The sequence below is a fragment of the Naegleria lovaniensis genome, assembly GCF_003324165.1.
Source record: "Naegleria lovaniensis strain ATCC 30569 chromosome Unknown tig040, whole genome shotgun sequence".
Taxonomy (NCBI): Eukaryota; Heterolobosea; class Eutetramitea; order Acrasida; family Naegleriidae; genus Naegleria; species Naegleria lovaniensis.
The window spans coordinates 72,362-92,996 of record NW_025407862.1 but is presented as its reverse complement, the minus strand read 5'-3'; the positions used below and the strand labels follow the sequence as shown (position 1 = coordinate 92,996).

General features: G+C 37.6%; 10 protein-coding genes across 10 annotated transcripts; 9 read left to right on the top strand and 1 right to left on the bottom strand.

The window, feature by feature from the left end:
• Positions 1 to 80: 80 nt before the first annotated feature.
• On the top strand, positions 81 to 2,411 carry C9374_010068 (uncharacterized protein; the record flags this gene model as incomplete). The annotated part of the gene is made up of 3 exons (XM_044685571.1): positions 81 to 427; positions 480 to 831; positions 939 to 2,411. The coding sequence occupies 3 exons, from the start codon at positions 81 to 83 to the stop codon at positions 2,409 to 2,411; spliced, it is 2,172 nt and encodes a 723-aa protein (XP_044544238.1).
• Positions 2,412 to 3,112: 701 nt separating this feature from the next.
• On the top strand, positions 3,113 to 5,154 carry C9374_010067 (uncharacterized protein; the record flags this gene model as incomplete). Its single annotated transcript, XM_044685570.1, has 4 exons — positions 3,113 to 3,278; positions 3,948 to 4,451; positions 4,584 to 4,745; positions 4,889 to 5,154. The coding sequence occupies 4 exons, from the start codon at positions 3,113 to 3,115 to the stop codon at positions 5,152 to 5,154; spliced, it is 1,098 nt and encodes a 365-aa protein (XP_044544237.1).
• A 500-nt stretch (positions 5,155 to 5,654) lies between these two features.
• On the top strand, positions 5,655 to 7,784 carry C9374_010066 (uncharacterized protein; the record flags this gene model as incomplete). The annotated part of the gene is made up of 1 exon (XM_044685569.1): positions 5,655 to 7,784. The coding sequence occupies one exon, from the start codon at positions 5,655 to 5,657 to the stop codon at positions 7,782 to 7,784; it is 2,130 nt and encodes a 709-aa protein (XP_044544236.1).
• Positions 7,785 to 7,903: 119 nt separating this feature from the next.
• C9374_010065 (uncharacterized protein) lies at positions 7,904 to 9,586 on the top strand (the record flags this gene model as incomplete). The annotated part of the gene is made up of 1 exon (XM_044685568.1): positions 7,904 to 9,586. One exon carries the CDS (start codon positions 7,904 to 7,906, stop codon positions 9,584 to 9,586), a length of 1,683 nt encoding a protein of 560 aa, XP_044544235.1.
• Positions 9,587 to 10,151: 565 nt separating this feature from the next.
• C9374_010064 (uncharacterized protein) lies at positions 10,152 to 12,053 on the top strand (the record flags this gene model as incomplete). The annotated part of the gene is made up of 1 exon (XM_044685567.1): positions 10,152 to 12,053. The coding sequence occupies one exon, from the start codon at positions 10,152 to 10,154 to the stop codon at positions 12,051 to 12,053; it is 1,902 nt and encodes a 633-aa protein (XP_044544234.1).
• Positions 12,054 to 12,198: 145 nt separating this feature from the next.
• On the top strand, positions 12,199 to 14,025 carry C9374_010063 (uncharacterized protein; the record flags this gene model as incomplete). The annotated part of the gene is made up of 1 exon (XM_044685566.1): positions 12,199 to 14,025. One exon carries the CDS (start codon positions 12,199 to 12,201, stop codon positions 14,023 to 14,025), a length of 1,827 nt encoding a protein of 608 aa, XP_044544233.1.
• Positions 14,026 to 14,151: 126 nt separating this feature from the next.
• Positions 14,152 to 15,878, bottom strand: C9374_010062 (uncharacterized protein; the record flags this gene model as incomplete). Its single annotated transcript, XM_044685565.1, has 3 exons — positions 14,152 to 14,409; positions 14,500 to 14,651; positions 14,729 to 15,878. The coding sequence occupies 3 exons, from the start codon at positions 15,876 to 15,878 to the stop codon at positions 14,152 to 14,154; spliced, it is 1,560 nt and encodes a 519-aa protein (XP_044544232.1).
• A 170-nt stretch (positions 15,879 to 16,048) lies between these two features.
• C9374_010061 (uncharacterized protein) lies at positions 16,049 to 16,544 on the top strand (the record flags this gene model as incomplete). The annotated part of the gene is made up of 2 exons (XM_044685564.1): positions 16,049 to 16,168; positions 16,389 to 16,544. The coding sequence occupies 2 exons, from the start codon at positions 16,049 to 16,051 to the stop codon at positions 16,542 to 16,544; spliced, it is 276 nt and encodes a 91-aa protein (XP_044544231.1).
• Positions 16,545 to 16,733: 189 nt separating this feature from the next.
• Positions 16,734 to 18,335, top strand: C9374_010060 (uncharacterized protein; the record flags this gene model as incomplete). Its single annotated transcript, XM_044685563.1, has 1 exon — positions 16,734 to 18,335. One exon carries the CDS (start codon positions 16,734 to 16,736, stop codon positions 18,333 to 18,335), a length of 1,602 nt encoding a protein of 533 aa, XP_044544230.1.
• Positions 18,336 to 18,434: 99 nt separating this feature from the next.
• C9374_010059 (uncharacterized protein) lies at positions 18,435 to 20,354 on the top strand (the record flags this gene model as incomplete). Its single annotated transcript, XM_044685561.1, has 1 exon — positions 18,435 to 20,354. One exon carries the CDS (start codon positions 18,435 to 18,437, stop codon positions 20,352 to 20,354), a length of 1,920 nt encoding a protein of 639 aa, XP_044544229.1.
• Between the last annotated feature and the right edge of the window lie 281 nt (positions 20,355 to 20,635).

The window sequence follows — 20,635 nt, the reverse complement described above, 5'->3', positions numbered from 1 at the left end:
TTATGAAGTGTGTTCCCCGCCAAAGCCTTGTACAATTTTAAAAAAAAATTGTATTTTGCTGATCACAAATTTTCATCAACATGTCGGAAGGAGCAAGAAGTGCTCTGGCGAGCAGTCGTGGAGGAGCAAGTCGTGCCTCCACTCGAGGAGTGTCCTTCCGAGAACAGGGACATGGTAGTGAGGATATTGAAATGATGGTTCAAGTGTTGAACAAGCATTTGAAAATGAATTTGACGTTGGTCTCGTTTGACGAATTATCTAGCTCAAAACCAAGCCGATTGTTGGACTTGTTGAATAATTTAATTGGATACTTGTCGAGCGATTACAAGGGTGATTTAAATAAGGAAGCACCGGAGCAAACGTTCCAACGAGTGATGCATTTTCTCGTTGTGATCTTGGGATTTAAACATCTCCGACAAGAGAATCAGTAAGTTTATTCGTAAATTCCACTTGTTGTATTCATCGAGATTTCTTTGAAGAAATGAATTGGCATCTGGAGTCATGAATGGAGATCGTAAAACATTGTATCCAATTATTTTCAGTATTTGTCAGAAAATTGAAGACATGAAAAAGAGAGTATACTTGGCCAAATATATGGTTGAAATCAAAGTTCCAGATGAATTCTTGATGGACCAAGAAGTCAGCAATGTCTATCAGCAATACAAACAACTCATTCAGAATTTTAAAACCACACACCAGCAAACATCCACTTTGAGAGAAAGCACTCAGGACCCAGAGGAAATCAAACAACGCATTTTCAAAATGGAGCGTGAAAAGGAGCAATTGAAAGTAAAGAATGAGGAGTTGACAAAGAAAATCCGTGAACTAACTGTAGGTATTTATTGATGTTTAACAACTTGGGTTTCAAAATGTCAACCTCAAACTTTTTATGAACGGTCCTCTACCAATTGAATTGCAACTTGTAATGTCTTACACAGAATGACTCTGAATCATTTATTGATCTCACTAGCAAACTTAACAAGGAACAGGATGAAAGATTTTCACTAGAAAAGAGTCAGCAAGATCAGCTTCATAAGCTTCGAGAGAGTGAAGACCGATTAGCTCAAGTTCAAAAGTTGTTGGCAGAAACAGAGCGAGATATTGGATCAGGAGACGTTGACTCTCTGATTGAAAATTTAGAAGACGTCGTTACAAAGCTTCGCGAAGAAACTCAATCCAAGCTTCCAACAGAAATTGGTGAGAAGCAATACAAGATTGATATTTTAAAGAAGGTGTCGAACATGTCCTCCATGACAGATGCCTTATTATCTGTAGATAGCGATATTCGAAGATTGAAAGAGGAAATTACAACCCTTCAAGATGAGCTCTCTCAAAAAACAGAAAACCAGCAAAACAAAGACGATAATAGGCTTACCTCAATGGTCAAAGTTGTACAGAAAAAGAAGCAAGACATGGAAAAACGATTACACACTAATCAAAAAGAACTCTCCAAAGTTCAAGCGAAAATCAAAAAAGTGGAAGACGATTTGAAACAATTTGACGGCCAGAAAATACCTACTGCTGAAGAATTTGAACAACTCAGACAAGAAGTCATGCAAAAGGCCAATATCGCCAAAAAGATGAAGGCCGAATTAGGAGAACTTAAAAAAGAGAACCTTGTGCTGCGACGAACAGAAGAAATTCTAAAATCTAAGGATGAGAAAGTTGAACAATTTTTACGAAAACTGGAACAAGAGAAAGGCATTCAAGGTTTTCGACAAGTGCAGAAAGAAATTATTGATGCATCTCAAACCAAGAATGAAATTGATAAGGAAAAGGGTGAAACATTGGAAGAAATATCTAAAATTGTTCAAGAACTGAACGAAAAGATCAATGCTCAAAAGGAACGTCTCAAGCAACCTGTGAAACAACTCAAAATTCTAAGAGAAGAGCATCAAACGGTGGAAAATGAGTACAATGATAAGAAGGCAGTTTATGATAACATCAAACTGGGTCAAGAGAGTGAGGTGACCAAGTTGAGAAGCGATATCAAGGAACTGCAAGAAGAGATTGAGCGTCAACAAAGCCTATACTACCTGTTACAGAGTCAAGGCACCATCAACAATGCAATGAGAAAAAGAATTGACGACGAGAAGGATTTTTTAGATCCCAAATCTGGCAAGAAGTTCAGCCTCGAATATCAATCTTATACATCCTTCTTGAAGGGAAGAATTGAGAAACTCGAGCAACTGAGTAAGGAATTAAGAGAAAAACAAAAGTACATTAAGGAAACGCATGACCCCAACATGAAACAAATCGAGCAGTTCACCAACTTGCGAAAACTTTTAGAGCTAAAGATGCGTCTTCAAAAAGAGGGTGTCACTGGCTCTGTTCACTTACGACAAGCGTTTGGAAACAACAACAGTGAAGCATTTGCTCCTCCAGGTGTTGATCGTTTGGTAATAAATTAATTATTGTTTGGTATTATTTTGGACAAACAGCCCCCGCCATTCAGCTTTTAATCAATGCAAATTTTCCTTTTAGATTCCATGTCGGGACAATCAAAAACCCACATAACAGATGATTGGTTTTACTTTCCGGGAACGTCGATGACTGGATCATTGTTGTAGATGTCTTTGGTTTGGAAAACTACATGATGATAAAACCTGCAAGAAGACAACAATTAAAGACACAACAACAACCTCCCAAGGGAAAAAACATGTGAGTACAAACTTGTTACAGTACACCACCAACTTGTCGTCTCTGGGCGAGATACACACAATTACTTTTTATACCGCCAAACGTCACTTGTCATTGACACAAAAGAAGAAGATTTAGAAAAAAAACTGTTACATATCAGCGCGACAGCTGCCATCTCACAAACACTCTGGCTGTCCATCATTTCCCGCACAAAGAAGAAGGGAACATTGCACTTTTCACTAGTTCAGCAACAGCAACCCATCAACCGTTGAGTGGTGTGTGAATCTATAATTCCACATCAATAATCATTAACACAACAATTCATTTCATTCACTTTCTCTCTTTTCTCATACAATTTTCATCGTTCAAACAGTTTTTATACACTCCCATCACAACGGAAAATTCTTCTCTCAAAATAATAACGACATTTTCAATATATCTATTACAACAGAATTATTGACACACAATACAAATGGGCTGTTTTGGAGATTCGGGAAGTAAACCATCATCCAACAATAATAATAATAATAACAACAAATCCAAGACATCAAATAACAATGCTGCAAGTAACAATGGTCCAAAGAAGGATCCCAATCGAGTGAGTGTCTTGTTGTTGGGTGCTGGAGAAAGTGGTAAAAGTAAGTATAACTTATCGTCAATGATTTCGTTTTGATGATGGAAAATGTGTTTTTGGAATCAACAACCAATAACAACAAATGTTTTGAAAATTAATGGGATGATTGGAATCAATGATGTATCATAATCACGATACTGAATATTATACAACATCTCCACCATGATGATGATCAACTCTTCATGATGTATGTGGTGATGGTCGTCATTATCATCGAACACACCTCTCGGATGATCTGTTGTTGCTTCTTGACACTCGATGATTAATACTTCCGCATATCCGCTGCTTCTACTACCATCATCGTGATCACACATGAAAATTGTGTACTCTTCAATCATCAACATTTCATCACCCACTCGAACCCTACTTTTCCGTTTATATTCATTTGCGGGCTGCTCGCATCAAAATCATCACGTTCACGATATTGAAACATTATGGATTCATTCCACTGATCGCCATCATCATCATTACTTTATGGGAATATTCATCATCATCATCATGACATTAAATCCATCATCATCCATTATGTATTATTTAATGAACCATATTTTCAAAATCATGATCAACATTCTTTCACAATATCATTCGTAATCCAACCAACCAACCAACTAACCAACAACCAACAACAACCAAACAACAACAACAACTATACCCATCCTCCATTCATGAACAGGTACCATTTTCAAACAAATGAAAATCATACACAAGGAACCCTTCACAGATGAAGAACGCGCCACTTTTCGTGAAATTATTTACGGCAATGTGGTTCGAAATATGAGAGCCTTGATTGAGGCTTGTGAGAACTTGGAAATTCCCATTCAAAAAAATGAATCGAAACGTATTGCGAGCGAGTTTATGCAACGCATGGATGATGATGCCTTGTTGAATATTGAACGACATTGGACACCCGAGTTGGCGAATGATATTCAGTTTTTGTGGACAAAGGAAGAAGCGATACAACAGGCTTTTACAAAGAGAAATTTGTTTCAGATTACTGATTCTGCTGCTTATTATTTTAATGCTTTGGATAGAATTAAGGATCCAAATTCGTATTTGCCAAGTGTGGACGATGTGTTGAGATCGAGATTGAAGACGACTGGTATTGCAGAAATGGAATTTCACTTGAAAGAAATTGGTAAAATTGTGAAGGTGATTGATGTGGGTGGTCAGAGAAATGGTATGTTGTGTGCGTGCAAGATGATTTATTCATTCTTACATTATTTTCCAAAATTGTGTTGTGTTATTGTTTGGGACAACGTTGTTTCACACATCGAATTCCATATATGTGACTTTTTCTTGTGATTGGCAGAACGTAAAAAGTGGATTCACTGTTTTGAAGGAGTCGATGCATTACTGTACGTGAGCAGTTTGTCTGAATATAACCAATTGTGTTACGAAGATGAATCGACACAACGTCTCAACGAGAGTTTGTACTTGTTTGAAGATGTTTGCAACAATCGTTGGTTCAAAGGTATGTATTTTTTGTTGAGGTGATCAGCATCCCCCGAGTGACCTTTGTATAATTTTGTAATGTCCTATGATCTCGTCCGAATGCTTTTACAAAATGTCAATACGCATTGTGCATGACCAACGTTCACTGTCACCACTTTACAGATACTGACATTATTCTTTTCCTGAACAAAACCGATGTGTTTAGAGAAAAACTCGAATCATTGAAAGATCTCTCAAAATATCAACCAGAATACACAGGAAATAACGACTATGACAGCGCCAGAGAATTTATTAAAAACAAATTCTTGGAGAAGAATCACAATCCAGAAAGAAACATTTATACAGAATTCACGTGTGCCGTTGAAACTGAAAACCTAGGAAAACAATTTGTGGAGTGCATTTCCAAGGTTCTTCAAAAGAGAAAGTAATTATCCTAACCATTCGTTGTTACACTGATGCATTTTGAATTTTTAGAAAGTTTGTAACGTATTACTATGTAACCATGTAATATTACAACAAGAGGAACCCTCTCTTCAAGTAACAACAACAACTCCTTTGCCACGTGATCCTTCCAAGAGTGTCAACCCCATTTTTGATCATCCACGACCAATTGTATCTACTTCCAATAAATAGAAGATTATTTCACAAGAGTAAGTATTATTTATTTTAAATTTGGTCAAGTATTGTCATGACAAACAATTCACGGTATTGACGGTTATTTCATGATTCCTCAAATGTTAAAATTCCATTGTGGTTAACTACCCTTAAAAAGTTAATTAATTTTTTATAGATTTTTTAGGCGAATACACTTTAAAACAACCACAACAACAACAACCGCACACAAGTGCTCCTTCCAAAATTGCAACCCTTCATTGCATCACTTCAATGATATTGCTTGCGAATATTTGTAAAATTATTCACACAACTCATGTCACTTCCGCCCGTACAAGCCAACAACCGCAACAACAACAGCAACAATTTTTCACAACCTCATCAGCAATACCATGACTTGTCATCACAAAATCCAAACCCGTCTGAATCAGAGGAATCCACCCCATCGAATCCCAGAAGAAGAAGACGAAAATCACTCACCTTTCCCAAAAAGTTTGCCTTTCTCTCAACATCGGATGGTCTTGGTCGAGATGTTTTCAAGAATTTTCTAAACCATTCAACAAGTAATCATTCCAATGGAAGTAGTCATGACAACAATAATCATTCAATTTTTCAACCATCTAGTAATAGGGAACCCAATTCATCATTGAGTAATACTATTTGTGCCAACAACAACAACAACAGCCGTAAGGAAACAACCAATTCGAATGCAATCACATCAAATTCCATGGTAGAACCCCTCACACTATTGGGTGGACCCAGTGCCATCACCGCTGTGGTCGCTCATAAGAAAACGATTGCAAGTCCTTCGACAAGATTATTTTCCACTCTGACGAAAATTTTACCCAAAAGCACAACAACACTCTCAGAAACCAAAACTTTCAATTTTATTGATGAATCTTTGGGAGATCGATTTGTCTTTTATCAAATTATGGCATATCTTCCCATGAGTGCATGTTTGGGATCAGCACTCGATTTGGCAACTTTGTTTGAGTTTGAAAATTCAAATCATTATACATGTTCGAATGGAATTTCATCCTTGCCACAACCACTGACACGAAAAGATATTTATCAACGATTTGAAAATGGTAGTATTTTGTTGAATTGCATGCTTGTACATTCGAGATGGTATCAATTATTGAATGATGAAGTATTTTACAAAATTATTGTGAATGAACAATTTCCAGTGTATTATGAAATGTATTACAAACATGCTCATGGAAAGACATTACACGAATTGGAGGCATTTCATTTGAAGGAGCCCTCGAATACCAACCATGTCACAACTAATCTCACTTGTGATCGAACAACAAATCAAATCTCCAAAAATCCATCTGAACCTCATGAATGTCATGAATGGAAATTGATTTTGATTGATATTCTTTCAGGAATGCGATGGAGTCCTTTCATAAGCCGAGAAAAAGAATATTGTTACTTTCATCCAAACACGTTTTTTGCTCGGGAGAGTAGATGGAAATCGTCACCCTCCTTCTCTTCTCATTTCTCTCATCATCATTCACCTTCGCTGACCATTGTGAGTTCGTCTCCAACCAACTCTCCAACTTTGCATTCCTCCAATGACACCAACATGTTATTTCATCAGAACTCTAAATGTTATCATTCCATGAGTGGACCATCATGCTCAACACCGTCAGTACTCAATGGAAACATTTCTCCAAATTTGCCATCACCTTCTACATTGTTCACATTTCCAAGACGGGGAGGAGTTGTGTGTGAAAATGGAAAAGTCATTAAGGCACCGGTCGAATGTATTCCACGACTGAAAAGTACCTATCAATTATTCCGAATGGATAAACCCATTTTGTGTGACATGAATGTTGAATTTCAAATTATGGAAGAACAACACAAAGATTTCAAATCTAAAATTCATGAAGATAATTTTATATTGCTTGGAATTGTCGACAGTGATTTACTGTATTCACATGGTGATGTGGTTGGAACTCCAACACAAACATCTCTCGTAAATGAACCTATGAGTGAAACCATTTCTGCAAAATTTAACTATCTTGGAGTTTACAATATTCGATCCAGATATTGTGGAAGATCGAGAGAAGTCGAGTTGAATTTAGGTTATGCCAGTAATGGATATTTATGTTATTCGACAAGTAATGCTGGGCTGTTTTATGACAAGTGGAAACCAGGAGATTTGATCTCATTCGAAGTGACTGGAATTAATCACTATTCTCGAAAACGAAAACGAGATCGAAAGAAAGAATATGCTCAAGTATTGATTCGACACAATGGAAAAAATGTGACCCTAATTGAAGATTTCATGTTATTGAATGGTCCAATTTCAAGACAAGACTCCATTACACCATTTCCCAAGCTCTACTATTTTGCATGTAATTTTTATTATGGAGGAAATATGATTCATTCAATGGCGCACCCAAGTGGAGTCAAGATTCATTCCATAAAATATTTGTAAATTTATTATTTGCAAATTTCATATGATTATTACACTCAAAGGATGGTGTTGAAATGATCTTGCTCCTTTACTCTTCCGATTGTTGTCTCTAATGAAATAAGTTATAAAAAAACAAAAAAATGAATTCATTCTCGGATGTGGTGATTATTTTAATTGATTTTTTATTACGAGAGGAATATCAAACAGATAATGATGATGATCATTGTAAAACGAGTTATTTACACGCTTCATTAAAAGATAAATTTGCAAAACAACAGTTAGGAAAGAAGAGATGGATAGAGGCTTGGGATCGGAAATATGATGATGAGGCCTTCCCTATTGAATTTATGAACAATTATACCTTTGTTTTAAATCATATCCAAAAATATGGATACGGATTGAAATTTGCATCAACACAATTAAAGGGAGATCGGGACCTTGTTTTGGAGGCAGTCAAACGGAGAGGAGAGGACTTGTATCATGCTTCCAGAGAATTGAAAAACGAGCAGGAAATTGTATTACAAGCAATTCAGCAAAATGGCAATGCCATACAATATGCAGGCTCTGAATTTCAAAACGATCTTGAGTGTGTACTGACAGCTGTGAAAAATTGTGGTTTAGCTTTACAACATGTTCCAACAAAGTTTAAATGTGATGAAACGGTTGTATTTGATGCTGTCGTACAAAATCCATCTGCAATCAAGTATGCGTCTAACAAATTGCAAACCGATTCAGATTTCCTATTGGAAATTGTGAACTACAACTTTGAGGTGCTCCAATATTGCAAAGATAAACAAGTGCATTGGAAAGCAGTGAAACAATACGGCCCTCAACTCGTGCAATATTTACCAGAAAATTTAAGAAATGACAAGGATATTATTGTTGCAGCTCTGGAACACATTTATCCCACGCTCTCATTTACTGAGATGGATCTTTGGTCTGACAAAGAAAACGTGTTGACAATTGTCAAACATTTTGGGCGTGCGTTGCAACATGCTTCTCATCATCTAAAGACTGACAAGGACATTGTCATGACAGCTGTTGGGCAAGATGGATGTGCATTTGAATTTGCTTCGGACACGCTAAAGCAAGACTGGGAAATTGCATGGACAGCATTACAACAAAATGCATCCTCATTTGAATTTATGCCTGATGAGTTTTTACACAATACTGAAATAGTATTAGAGGCAGTGAAAAGAAATGGCTTATTGTTGCAACATGCATCCAATGAAATGAAAAACGATAAACAAGTAGTGATGGCAGCTGTGTGTCAAGATGGACACGCATTCGACTACGTTTCAACGGCGCTCCAGGAAGACAAAGAAGTCCAATTTGCTGCTATACGACAAAATGGATTAGCATTGCAATACATGGTCCAAGATAAAGAGCTTGTATTGGAGGCGATCGATAATTGCGCATTTGCCATTCTATTCGTTTCGTCTGAACTGTTAATGGATAGAGAATTTGTTTTGCATAACTTTCCACTGGATGACATGACCATCGAATTGATGCCACAAGAGTTATATGATGAACGGGAATTTGTATTGGCCATAGTTAAACAAAATGGTCTAGCATTGAAATACATTCCTGAACACTATCTCATAGATTCAGAAATTGTGTTGGAAGCCGTGAAGCAGAATGGTCATGCCACATCTGATATTTGGGACAGGTGGAAGAATGATCCGGACTTTGTCAAGGAATTAATGCAATGTACCAATTTCTTCTTCCAAGAGTATAACGATGAGCTGTTTCTATCGAGGATGAAGTATTATTATTATAATGTGTATTTAGGAACAACCGTAAATTTACACACTCTACAATGAAGGAAGTAACAATGCACGATTAGCTGCTGTTCATGAGATTGAAGATTCTCTATCGTCCACAATATTGAAGAACGACAAAGAAGTGCCGTGAATCCAATCAATGGAAAAACGATCGAGAAGTGGTAATATTGAAATTTATGAGGATGTGAAAATAGGATCTGAAATATTGAATTTATAGGAATACTCGTGAGTATAGGTCTAGAAAATAATACCTCTCTGAAACAATGTCTTCTTCAACACAAGTGTGGTCAGAATAGCTCAATAACTCAACTCACGTCTTTAGAACTCCGCTTGAAAACTGCGCACTTTAAAAAAATGTCCTTTCGTTGTACATAACAACCATTCAAACCGAGTCATACATTTTGAAAACAAAAGACGGAGATACTTGCAAGCAAATAGAAGGTTTTTAAATTGACTTTTTTATACAAATTTTCAGAGAAGAATATAATTGTATTCCTCTCGGAAAACACGGAGTCCTGTATTCAAATGATCAATCCTTTTTGAATCCTTTTCATATTAAATTCTCAACACGATTGCAAAACTTGAACAAAACAAAATTCAGAAAATGTCGAGTGGTATTAATGATGATGATTTACAACCGTTACGGACCTACATGCAGAATGTCCTCGTGATGGAACAAGAGCTTTCTCCATATCTCTTTCAAACTCTATTGACATTAGTGTCTTCATCTTCCAACCACGACCTCTCTTTATTGAAAGCTCATGATGAAGGAAAATTTGAAAAGGCCATGCGATGGACCATTTTGAGAGGCATACAAAAGCCATACAGTGGAGTGAAATTGAGTGAGAAAAAGAATGCATCCTCTTGGTGGTTTCGAACAGGAACAAGTTTTTCACATTGTTTTCTCGTTGGAGAAGCGTTGGATTGGATGAAAGGATGGGTGGAACGAATGCAAAAGGAAATTATTCATGATACCACCTCTCCCTACAACCATGCAGCAAACACTTCTCAACTGGTCGAATTTATGGCACAATTAATGAAAGCATGGGGATGGATTGAATCTCTTCATGACACAAATTCACAACAAGAAACGACATTCAGTTTTGAAAAGAACAAGTCTCAATGGTTTCGAATGGGAGATCTTGCAAAACCACGTCTCATTGTTGTTGGAGGAGGTATGTCTGGTTATAAAGTAGCCAAACAACTTGGAGATTGGTTTGAATTGACTCTCATTGATAAGGAAGGAACCATGGACTTGGTTCCCATTTATCCAACCTTAATAACGGATAAGAATAATATTCATCATATAGCCATTGATCACAAGAAAACATTACCTTCCAATGTGAAATGCATTAAAGGAGTGGTGACATTGGCCTCTCAAGTCGGAGTGATTGTAGAAACATTGGAAGCTCAAGAAGAAAATGGTGAAGTTTTTAAAGTGGATCCTAAACTTGAGCACTCTCAAGAAGACTCTTCAACTATTACCAACTATCAAGATCTTTCATTGAAAGACAACGCTGGAATTAGTAGAGTGAATGATACTATTCCTCATCGATATTTTATGAAATTTGATTATTTGGTATTGGCACCTGGCTGTACTTGTTGGAACAATTTCCCAATTACTAAGCTTTCACACAATGAAATCAAATTTGTAAATCCCTATGACGCCAATTCATTGATAGAATCTCATTCTATCATTGAACAATTATCTGAAACGGAAGAAATTTGTGTCTTGGGAGGTGGCTATGTCGCCGTAGAAGTCGCTGGCTTTTTAGCTGAAAAATATCGAGACAAGAAAATCACCATCATTCAACGATCTCATCAACTCATGAAACCAAGTCGAGATGCTCACAATGCTGTGATGGATATTTTCAAGAATACACTCACCAATGTGAAGGTCATGTTAAACTCTGAAATTATTTCACAAAATGGTCCTAAAACCTTCATTGTAAAAACTAGAATCAGTGGTGAAGAGTCAAATGAAACTCAAGTGAACTGCTCGGTATGCTTTATATGTACTGGTATGAGACCTCAAGTCGGATTTTTGAAAGACTTCTTTTCTGCAAGTCTTGATTCGAATGAATTTATTTGTGTAAATTCACACATGCAAGTGGCCGTGCGTGACAATACTCTCACTACAAGTAACAGCAGCTACTATGATCATATTTTCGCCATTGGAGATGCCACCAACGTGAAAGAAACAAAATTAGCTTCACACGCTCACAAACATGCCAAAACTGCCTACACTGTATTACCTCAAGTGGCTCAATCCATTCCTTCCTCACAATTAGCCACATACACACCACGAGGATACGATCGACCTCAAACAGTGATTATTGGACCCAATCATGGATTATGGGTGAAAGGCAGTACCTTGTTGTTGAATAGTTCTGTCGTGGCTTATTTCAAAGAACGTTCACAAGCCATGAAAGGTCGATGGATGGCAGGTGGTAGAGCTCAACAAGAGGAAAATGAGGGGATGGAAGAGAACGTTATGCGTAAATAGTAGTTACAGAGACCCTGTAGGCGAATCCAAAAAGTTGTTGTCAGCTGATCAACGTGTTGTTTCGCACGTTTGAGTAAATTGTAAGTTCCAAATTCCGAAACATTTTGCCGCCACTCAAATTTTGAAACGTACAGTTTTAAAAAAAATGAAAAAAAGGAGCAGCTCGAATAATGTCTTTTGCAAATTTGCTCATTCAAGAGAGATATTACCTTTGGAACGAGCATTCTCTGTGGATGGGTGGAATAGGAAAGAACATCTTGAGAATGATGGAGGAATTCATCGGAAGAGCAGAACCATGGAGGATTTGGAGTTGATGAATAATAACAATGATGAACTTTCGTTTGAAAGTATTCAACGAGTGCTCTCCGAATTGCAATCTCAAACCATGCTGGTTTCGGAGAGACTGCTATCGTCCTCTCAGGACTATCTTGATGATGATCTAGGTAAAAACAATGAAACTTATCAATCGTCATTCAGCAATGATAACAAGGCAGATGACTCAGAGCAATACCAAGAACTGTGGGCAACATCATCTAAAAACATGGATCCACCTGAGAAAACGAGTAGTGACACAAAGCATTTGTCTTTATTTCTAAATGTTGATTCACAGTTGGACAAGGAAAATTATTGCCCTTCAAACAATTCTTTTCTGAATTCAAGCAGCAAAAATCCTCAAAATTCTTTCAACAAGAAAGAATTAAGCTTTCAAACACACAAAAGAAGTCGACCAAAGGAGTTTATTTTTGAAGACGAAAAAGAATGTACTTTTAAACCAAAAATCAATTCAAGTTACATGTCACACCGTACACAAAATTCTTCCATTCCATTTGCCGATCGAATGCTTCGATGGCAACAAAGAAAGAACGAACAAATGAAAAAGAAAAGAGAAGAATTGAAGAAAGAAGAAATCAAGCATTGTACATTTAAACCAACAGTGACCACCTCAATGGAGATGAAATCACGCAATGAAGAGGACGAACTTTCACAACAAACCATGATGTCAACCTCTTCATTAAACTCTCAAGAGACATGTTTAAAACTGTATGAAACAGCAGCAAAAAAGAAAATGGAAAAACAGCAACAGATTGAAAACCTCAAAGCAGAGAAAATGAAAGAATGTTCCTTTAGACCCAATATTATTGTTGATCCAACAGTTCAACCTAGATATTTAAACTGTTCTTCAGCGAAGAAAACCACGAAAGGAGAACCATCGTGTCCCAGCAGTGAACGAACTCCTTCATTGGAACCCTCCTCCAGACCCTCATCGAGCTGTTCTTACCTTAAACGACCAGGCTCAGCACCTTCCTTCCGAGGATCTAGACAGTGTGACTCTTTTAATATTGGTTCTGACATGTCATCTCGAGATTCGTTTGCAGAATTCATGGAAAGACAGCACAATACTTTGAAGAGGAAAGAAGAAAAAGTGAAATCCTTAAAATCATCACTCGAATGTTGTCACAAGCCTACCATTAATCGAATGAGCCAAAACATTACGAAACACAGTCATCATCAACGAATCGAAGACAGAGTTCAAAATGAAAAGCAACGAAAGGAAATTCAAGAAAAATATATGAAAGCCATGGCCACAAAAGACTGCACTTTCAAACCAAGGATTAATAAGACTTCTAAACAGCTGCCCTCTCGAACGGCAGAAGAAATGAGTAAGGGAGATTTGGAGACAAAACAACAAAAGATGGAGGAGGCTAAAAAAATGGTTCGAGAGAAGGAATTGAAAGATGTGACCTTTTTCCCAAAAACCAATAGAGAAGTAACAGCTCGATCTGTGTTGCGAGTCAGTACAGATCCAGACTCTTATCTTGAACGATTGCGTCTACAGCAGGAGAAGGCAGAACGAAGAAAAAATATACTTCTCAAAGAGAAGGAAGAAAAAGAAATGGCCGAGTGCTCCTTCAGGCCCAAGCTTACGCATGCAGAGGGAGCTATGAAAAATCAAATCGAATGGTGGCGATAAGGATTCTTTTGATGTGAACTACATGAATTGGATAGACAACATGTCTCCGCACATGCATGAAATTCTCTGTTCCAACGGATTGATGGATAGAAATAATGTCACATAGTTTATTACCAACCCACTCATCTATTTCATGGACATCGATCCATCCACCATTTCATACGCAAGATCCTGGTTGGTATGGAAGAAATACACTTGGGCTAGCTCTGAGAGGAATTGGATCTTGGTTTCTTCAGTGTCCGTAACGAACGAATATTGCTCAGAAAGGGATCCTTTGCAATTTTTGTCTTTGGAAGCCTTCTTTTTATCGAACACAATTTCAATTCCGTTGGGAGTCTTGGTGAATGATTTCACACATTTAATGTACTCCAAAGGAACAGAAAACTAATGTGGATTGGATTTAGTGAAATAAGGATAGTAGTAGTCAATTATGGTGTTGTTTTTGTTCAATCACATAATTCATTCAACACTTACCCTATGCTTAATTTTCTTTTCGTCAGTCTCACCAATAGCCATTTTGACATTGTACAGCTTCTTGTTTGAGAGAACAACTGCTCGCTTTTGAGAATCGTTTTTTTGCATGTAGAGATGGCTTTGATAAACCTCAGGAGAAGGAACGATCAATGCTATAATTGTAGTTTGGGTTGTTTTCCAAAGACCCAACAGGGTAAAATGAGCCATTTTGCAAGAAAAACAAACTTACTTTCAAAATATTCCTGATTATATTCTTTCAGCAGCGAAGTCAGAACATTCACCCAAATATCCTTGTCAGCCTTTGTACAACATTGAAAATCTTTTAGCTTAAACCCTGTGGGGCTTGCGCTTTTGTGGAACGAAATGGTGAACACTCTGTCGTGCTCTCCTGACAGAATGGAATTAATCATACACCATGGAACTTTCCATTTGACAAACCACTTGGATCTAAAGTTGACATCTTCTACAGGTTCTGTAATGTCGGTTTGTAGTAACAGTTTTGGACCGTTGTTTCCGAGAATAGGGTCACTAGCAAGTTCGGCAGGTAGCTGCTGGTCAACACTAAGGCCCAAGCGTTTCATTTCTTCTTCTCTTGCAAGCTTCATTAGATTTTTAGTGTTGTTCATAATTTCCTGCTCCACCTCTTTTTCATATTCGGATAGCTCCACTGTTTGGGAAGAGTCTTTTTCAATTCGATATATATTCAATTTACCAATGATTAAAATACAATCCTCAATGAGGGTCTGTGAAGGTGTTTGGTTATTTGCACCTCCAACACTCTTAATTCTTCCAAATTTTGAGCTCAAAATGAAAACATCATCCTTGTCCATCAGACAAGTCATTGGATCCATAACCATTCCATACTCGTCATAGTCATACTTGTTGAAAATAGAGTCTTTCGGAGTGGTGGTGGAAGGGTCCATATTCGTATGCCTTTGAATGATGGTATTGGAATTCTTGGATGAACGAGGGGAGTGAGCATGGCCATCTTCTACAAAATCAAAATGAAACACATCTTTGGTGGATAGAGCAGAAGGACTCAATCCGTGTTTAGAAGAAAATGAATCCTTTCTTTTAGAAGTTGTACCAGTTTGTTCAGGCTGAAAGAGTTTCTTCCAAAGTGGTGATTGTGTTTTCTGTTGAGGTGAGGAAGAAGCTTCACTAACCGACGGAAACATGGAGTTGGTGGGCGTCCTTATTGGGCTTGATGATGGAGAGGATGTTACCGAAGCTGTTGCAAGAGTGGGAGTGATTGGTATGCTTGAAGATGGGCTATTACTTGTGTTCGTTGAGGCTGACGGATTCTTGGGAGGTGTTGAGGGTGCCTCGTTTTTCTTATCCGCACCACTCTTGTGAGCCTTAGAAAAGAGTGCTTTCATTTTTTTATAATTTCTTTTCTCATTTGCTTCTTATATCAATCATAGGGTTGCAATGATTTTGCAATCGTCGAACGGAGAGTGAACATGTTGTCATGATAACACATTATAAAGATCATGGAGCCACAATTCTGAAGCTTTAAGGTTTGCAATGAAATGAGCAAGAACAAAAAATGAGAAAAATTGCAAGTTTGGTTCAAAAGCACACCAGTGCTGCCTATGGAGTGTTGGGCAGACAAAATTCCGTCATCAAGAGATTCAATTCTGCAGCATCGTCATCGGGTCATGGAGAGGTAGGTTGGAATGATAGCCACCATCATTTTGATGATAATTTTTGGATTCATTTCATCTTTCATATTTGGATTCTATTACTTCAATTATGAATCATCATTGATTTTCTTTGACGATGGCAAATTAATATTTTCGAATTAATCCTATGAATAATAATAATAACTCACGTATGATATCGGACTGGCCTCAATATTATTCTTGTTTTGGAAAATTAATAACTAGAAACGTACATTCCCAAAAGTTTCAAACATTCAAGACAAGAGAAATCTTCAATATTTTTATCTCATCAGCTCTATTGTCGTTGGTGTTTATTTGATGGAGAGAATGATCGGTACTAAAACACCAAAACCATTGCTCAAAGATGGCTACCAACAATAGATCATGGGCTTGCGGAACAACTATAATTTTCAACAATTCACGGATTTGTATTTAAATATTATAATTATCAAATTAAACAATAATTATTTAACACGATTCGTTAGTGATTATGTAATCTAGAGTGATATTACTTCAAATGTCACTCCAATTTGCTCGTAATGGAACAACCACAAAAACCAACATCGAAAAATGTCAACACAACTGCAGGATCACCAGCTCTCTTCCACGGACTCAGCACAGCAACAACAACAACAACTACCTTCACGATCCACGTCGGACGTTTCCGTTGCTTCCTCTCCATCACCACACTCCAATTCCATACAACCACCAACATTCAAAGCAACACCTCTCTACACGATCGATCTCAACACTCCACCCCGGCAACGATGGCAACCCATCGTACGGGAATATCTCAACGAGATGAAACCACTCAAGAACTATATTGACCAAATGGCCCACGAACAAGCAGGTTGGTTTGGTAAATTGGGAATGAAAATTTCAGGATGGGCCAGTCAACAACTCTTAACCACCGTGTCGGATTCCATCGTGGAGGAATTGAAAGGCATTGCCGAATTAACTCAACCTGCATTCGGTCTTTCATACAGTGACTTGTTGAATTTAAATTTGGGATATAACTTTTTAGCCATGTGTTCTTCGATTGCTGTCAAGGAATTTAACAGGGGTGAGTCGAAATCAACTTTGGGTAGTGGCGAGCCAAAATCAACAACATCTCGTGCATTGGATGGAGTGTATCATTTGCGAAATTTGGATTGGGATGTGGCCATTGCAGAACCTTTTCGTAATTTGACCATTGATGTGGAATTTGTGAGAGGTTCTCAATTAATCTATCGTGCCACAACATGGGTTGGATTTAATGGCTTTCTGACTGGTATGAGATATCGACAGTTCAGTACTACTAGTAGTGACAACACCAACACAACCACATCGAATGGCACAACCACATGCACGGCCACTCCTTTCAGCATTTCCCTCAATTATCGAAAAAACAAAGACTCGAATGAAATTGTTGGCTTTGTAAAGAATGTATTGGCAGGTTTCATGAATTATTATCCTGCCGAATATTTGATACGAAAATTGTTGGAAGATGCCGATTCCTTAGAGACGGCACTGAGATGGATCGATCATTATCCCATGATGGCTCCATGTTATTTGGTGTTGTGTGGAGAGGAGAATGCCTACTTGTTGAGTAAGACTCGTACCAGTGATTTGAATCGATTACAACTCAAGCATGAAATGCACAAGATGATGGAAAAAGTTGTTCAGCAACAACAACAACAAACAGGAGCCGAACAATCTCAACCATCTTCTTCAAAATCAGTGGCATCCAATGTACATCAGACACAACAAGCACCACCACAGAGAGCCTTTCTCGTTCAGACCAATATTGATCACTGGGAAACGAGTGTGGATAAAGAATGGGCCGGGGATGATGCTCTGTTACATAATTCCTTAGATAGGAAATGTGCAGCTCAAGCCTATCTGAGCCAATCCATTGAGGATTATTCCAAATTGAAACTCGTTGAGAATACTTCAAAGGAACAGCTCTCCAGCCAAATCCACAACTCGAAAATCATGTCCCAAAGTGCTCATTTCCGCAACATTCCTCATGACACTTCATATTTCAATTTTCTCATGCAATGCATCTCGAATTATCCGAGTTGCAATCAAGAAACAGTCTATCAAGTCATTTGCAATCCAAAGAATAATTTTTACTTTTCCCGAATTATTTACAATCCACCTACAGATCCTTCCAATAATTATTTGTATTGATTTCTATTGATTTTGTTGTTCAAGTGAGGTCAGTCCCAATGATTTTCAATAAACGAACCAAATCGTTTGATGTTCAAATTTTTTTTAAACCCAAAAAAAATGCCTCGCAGTGTGATTGCCAATAACCACTTCATTCTCAATTCCAAAGCGAAGAGTATCATTGAAGGGTATCATGAGAGCTCCGACGAGGAAGATGCCGGAATGGTTACACGTAGACAAGCTAAACAGGATTTAATCTTTACAAAATCAAAAAATCAAAAGGATTCCAATCAACAAATTATTGATGCGTTTGTGGAGAAACATCCCGAAATTGCTGTAGTCAATAGACAAAAGTTGGTGGAAGAGTCTGCTGCCGGAAATGATATGGAAGACTCTGTACATGCCATACAGAAGAAGATTAAAAAATTAAAGAAGAAACTTGAACAAATCGAGAAGGAGGAGGAAAAGCTTGAAAATGCTGACACCTCACTCGGTCAAGAAAATGAACAACGTTCCAAAAAGAAGAGAATTCTGAAAGAAATTTCACTTCTCAAAGAAAAACTTATAGTGAAAAATTCTCAACTCAAGCGAAAAAAGAATCAAGAATTTAGAGAGGGCAAGGAAGAGGAGGAAAAAGGCAAACAACTTGTTGTGAAAACTGTTGTGGATGTGGAACAAAAACCAAGTGAAGATGAGGAGAATACTAATATTGCATTGGATGGAATGGACATTAGTGATGATCATGACATGGAAAAAGAAACTGACAATAACAGTGAAAGCAACAACGAGGAACCTGAAACCAATAGCAACAAGATTAAGGAATCTATTGGCACTACATTATCTTCTTCCACCACTAGTGTTGTTGATAAGGATGTGTCGAAATTGAATCATACCAAGCAGCCCACAGAAAAATCATCCAAGCCAACCTCAGAGCCATCCAAGCAGCAACAAAATTCATCCGTTCCAAAAAAGAAAGTCTTGGTTGAGTACGTTCCTCCATACACACGAAAGAACTATACTGTTACGATAGCCATTCCAGGATGCATTCTCGACTCAAACATGTCAGATGAACAAAAAACTCTCATTTGCACCTCTATTGCAAGGGCATGCACATGCTTCAAAGTCAATGAAATTATCATTTACAATGAAAAGGGAGATTTACTTGATACATCAAACTTTTTACCGAATATTGAACCTCCTGTTGTGACAGAAATGAAAGAGAAAGCAAAATATGGCGAATCAAAAAAGAAGAAGCAAAAGCAAGACGACTACATTTCCCTTGCGATCGATAAGCATGTTTACTTGGCAAACATGCTCTATTATTTAGAGACGCCACCTTATTTGCGAGAAAAGCTCATTCCAAAACTAAAAATGTTGAAAACAGCCATGTCCATGCCACAAGACATTCTAGATAGTGCTCACCATTTAAACGCCATGGAAATGTCACACCCCTACAGAGAAGGTCTCGTGTTGGAAGAGGGTAATCTTGTCTATGTTGGCCACTCAAAATTGGTAAAATTGAAAAAGGCTGTACCACCTGGTTTACGAGTGACTGTGGAAATTTATAACACACTGCAAGGATATCATGAAGGAAGAATTGTGAGCTCAGAAACTCCTAAACAAAAGAAAGGGCTCTATTGGGGCTACAATGTTCGTCTTGCTTCATGCTTTAGCGAAGTTTTCACACAATCACCCTACAAGGAAGGCTATGACATGATTGTGACACATGCCGAGTTTGGTAAAAGCATTGATTCTAAGGACTATGACATGCCAAGTTTCAAGCACCTGTTAATTGTTTTGGGAGGAATGCACATCATTTCTGATGCTATTCAAAACGACGTGAATATTGTCAAAAACTACAACTCTAGAAATTTATTTGATCAAATTATTAACCTTTGTCCAAACAATGGCTTACGATCTATGAGAATTGAGGACGTGTTGACTCTTGGATTGGGAGCTCTTCGAAAGAAAATTGATTTTAATCTACCACCAGCTGAAGTTCCTCAAAAAGATTTATCCAACTTCCTCGTTTCGAAATGAGCGTTTTCTGAATTACAGTAAACAAGTGTTTCAAAATATTTACAACGCTGTAACTCGATGACTGACAAGAACGGAAAGACAAACCAATGTGACACCTTAATTTTGGTGAGTTTTTAAAAAAAATGTTTGCACCATCCATGTCACCTACCACCACTCTCCATAATGACCATCTTCGAATCACTTTAATCGATTTTGCTAGCAGTTGCTGGATCTCTCGAAAATTGAAAACGAAATTCGAAAAACAAATGAAAGGTTTTTGCAAGTGGTTTCAAGTTCGGAAC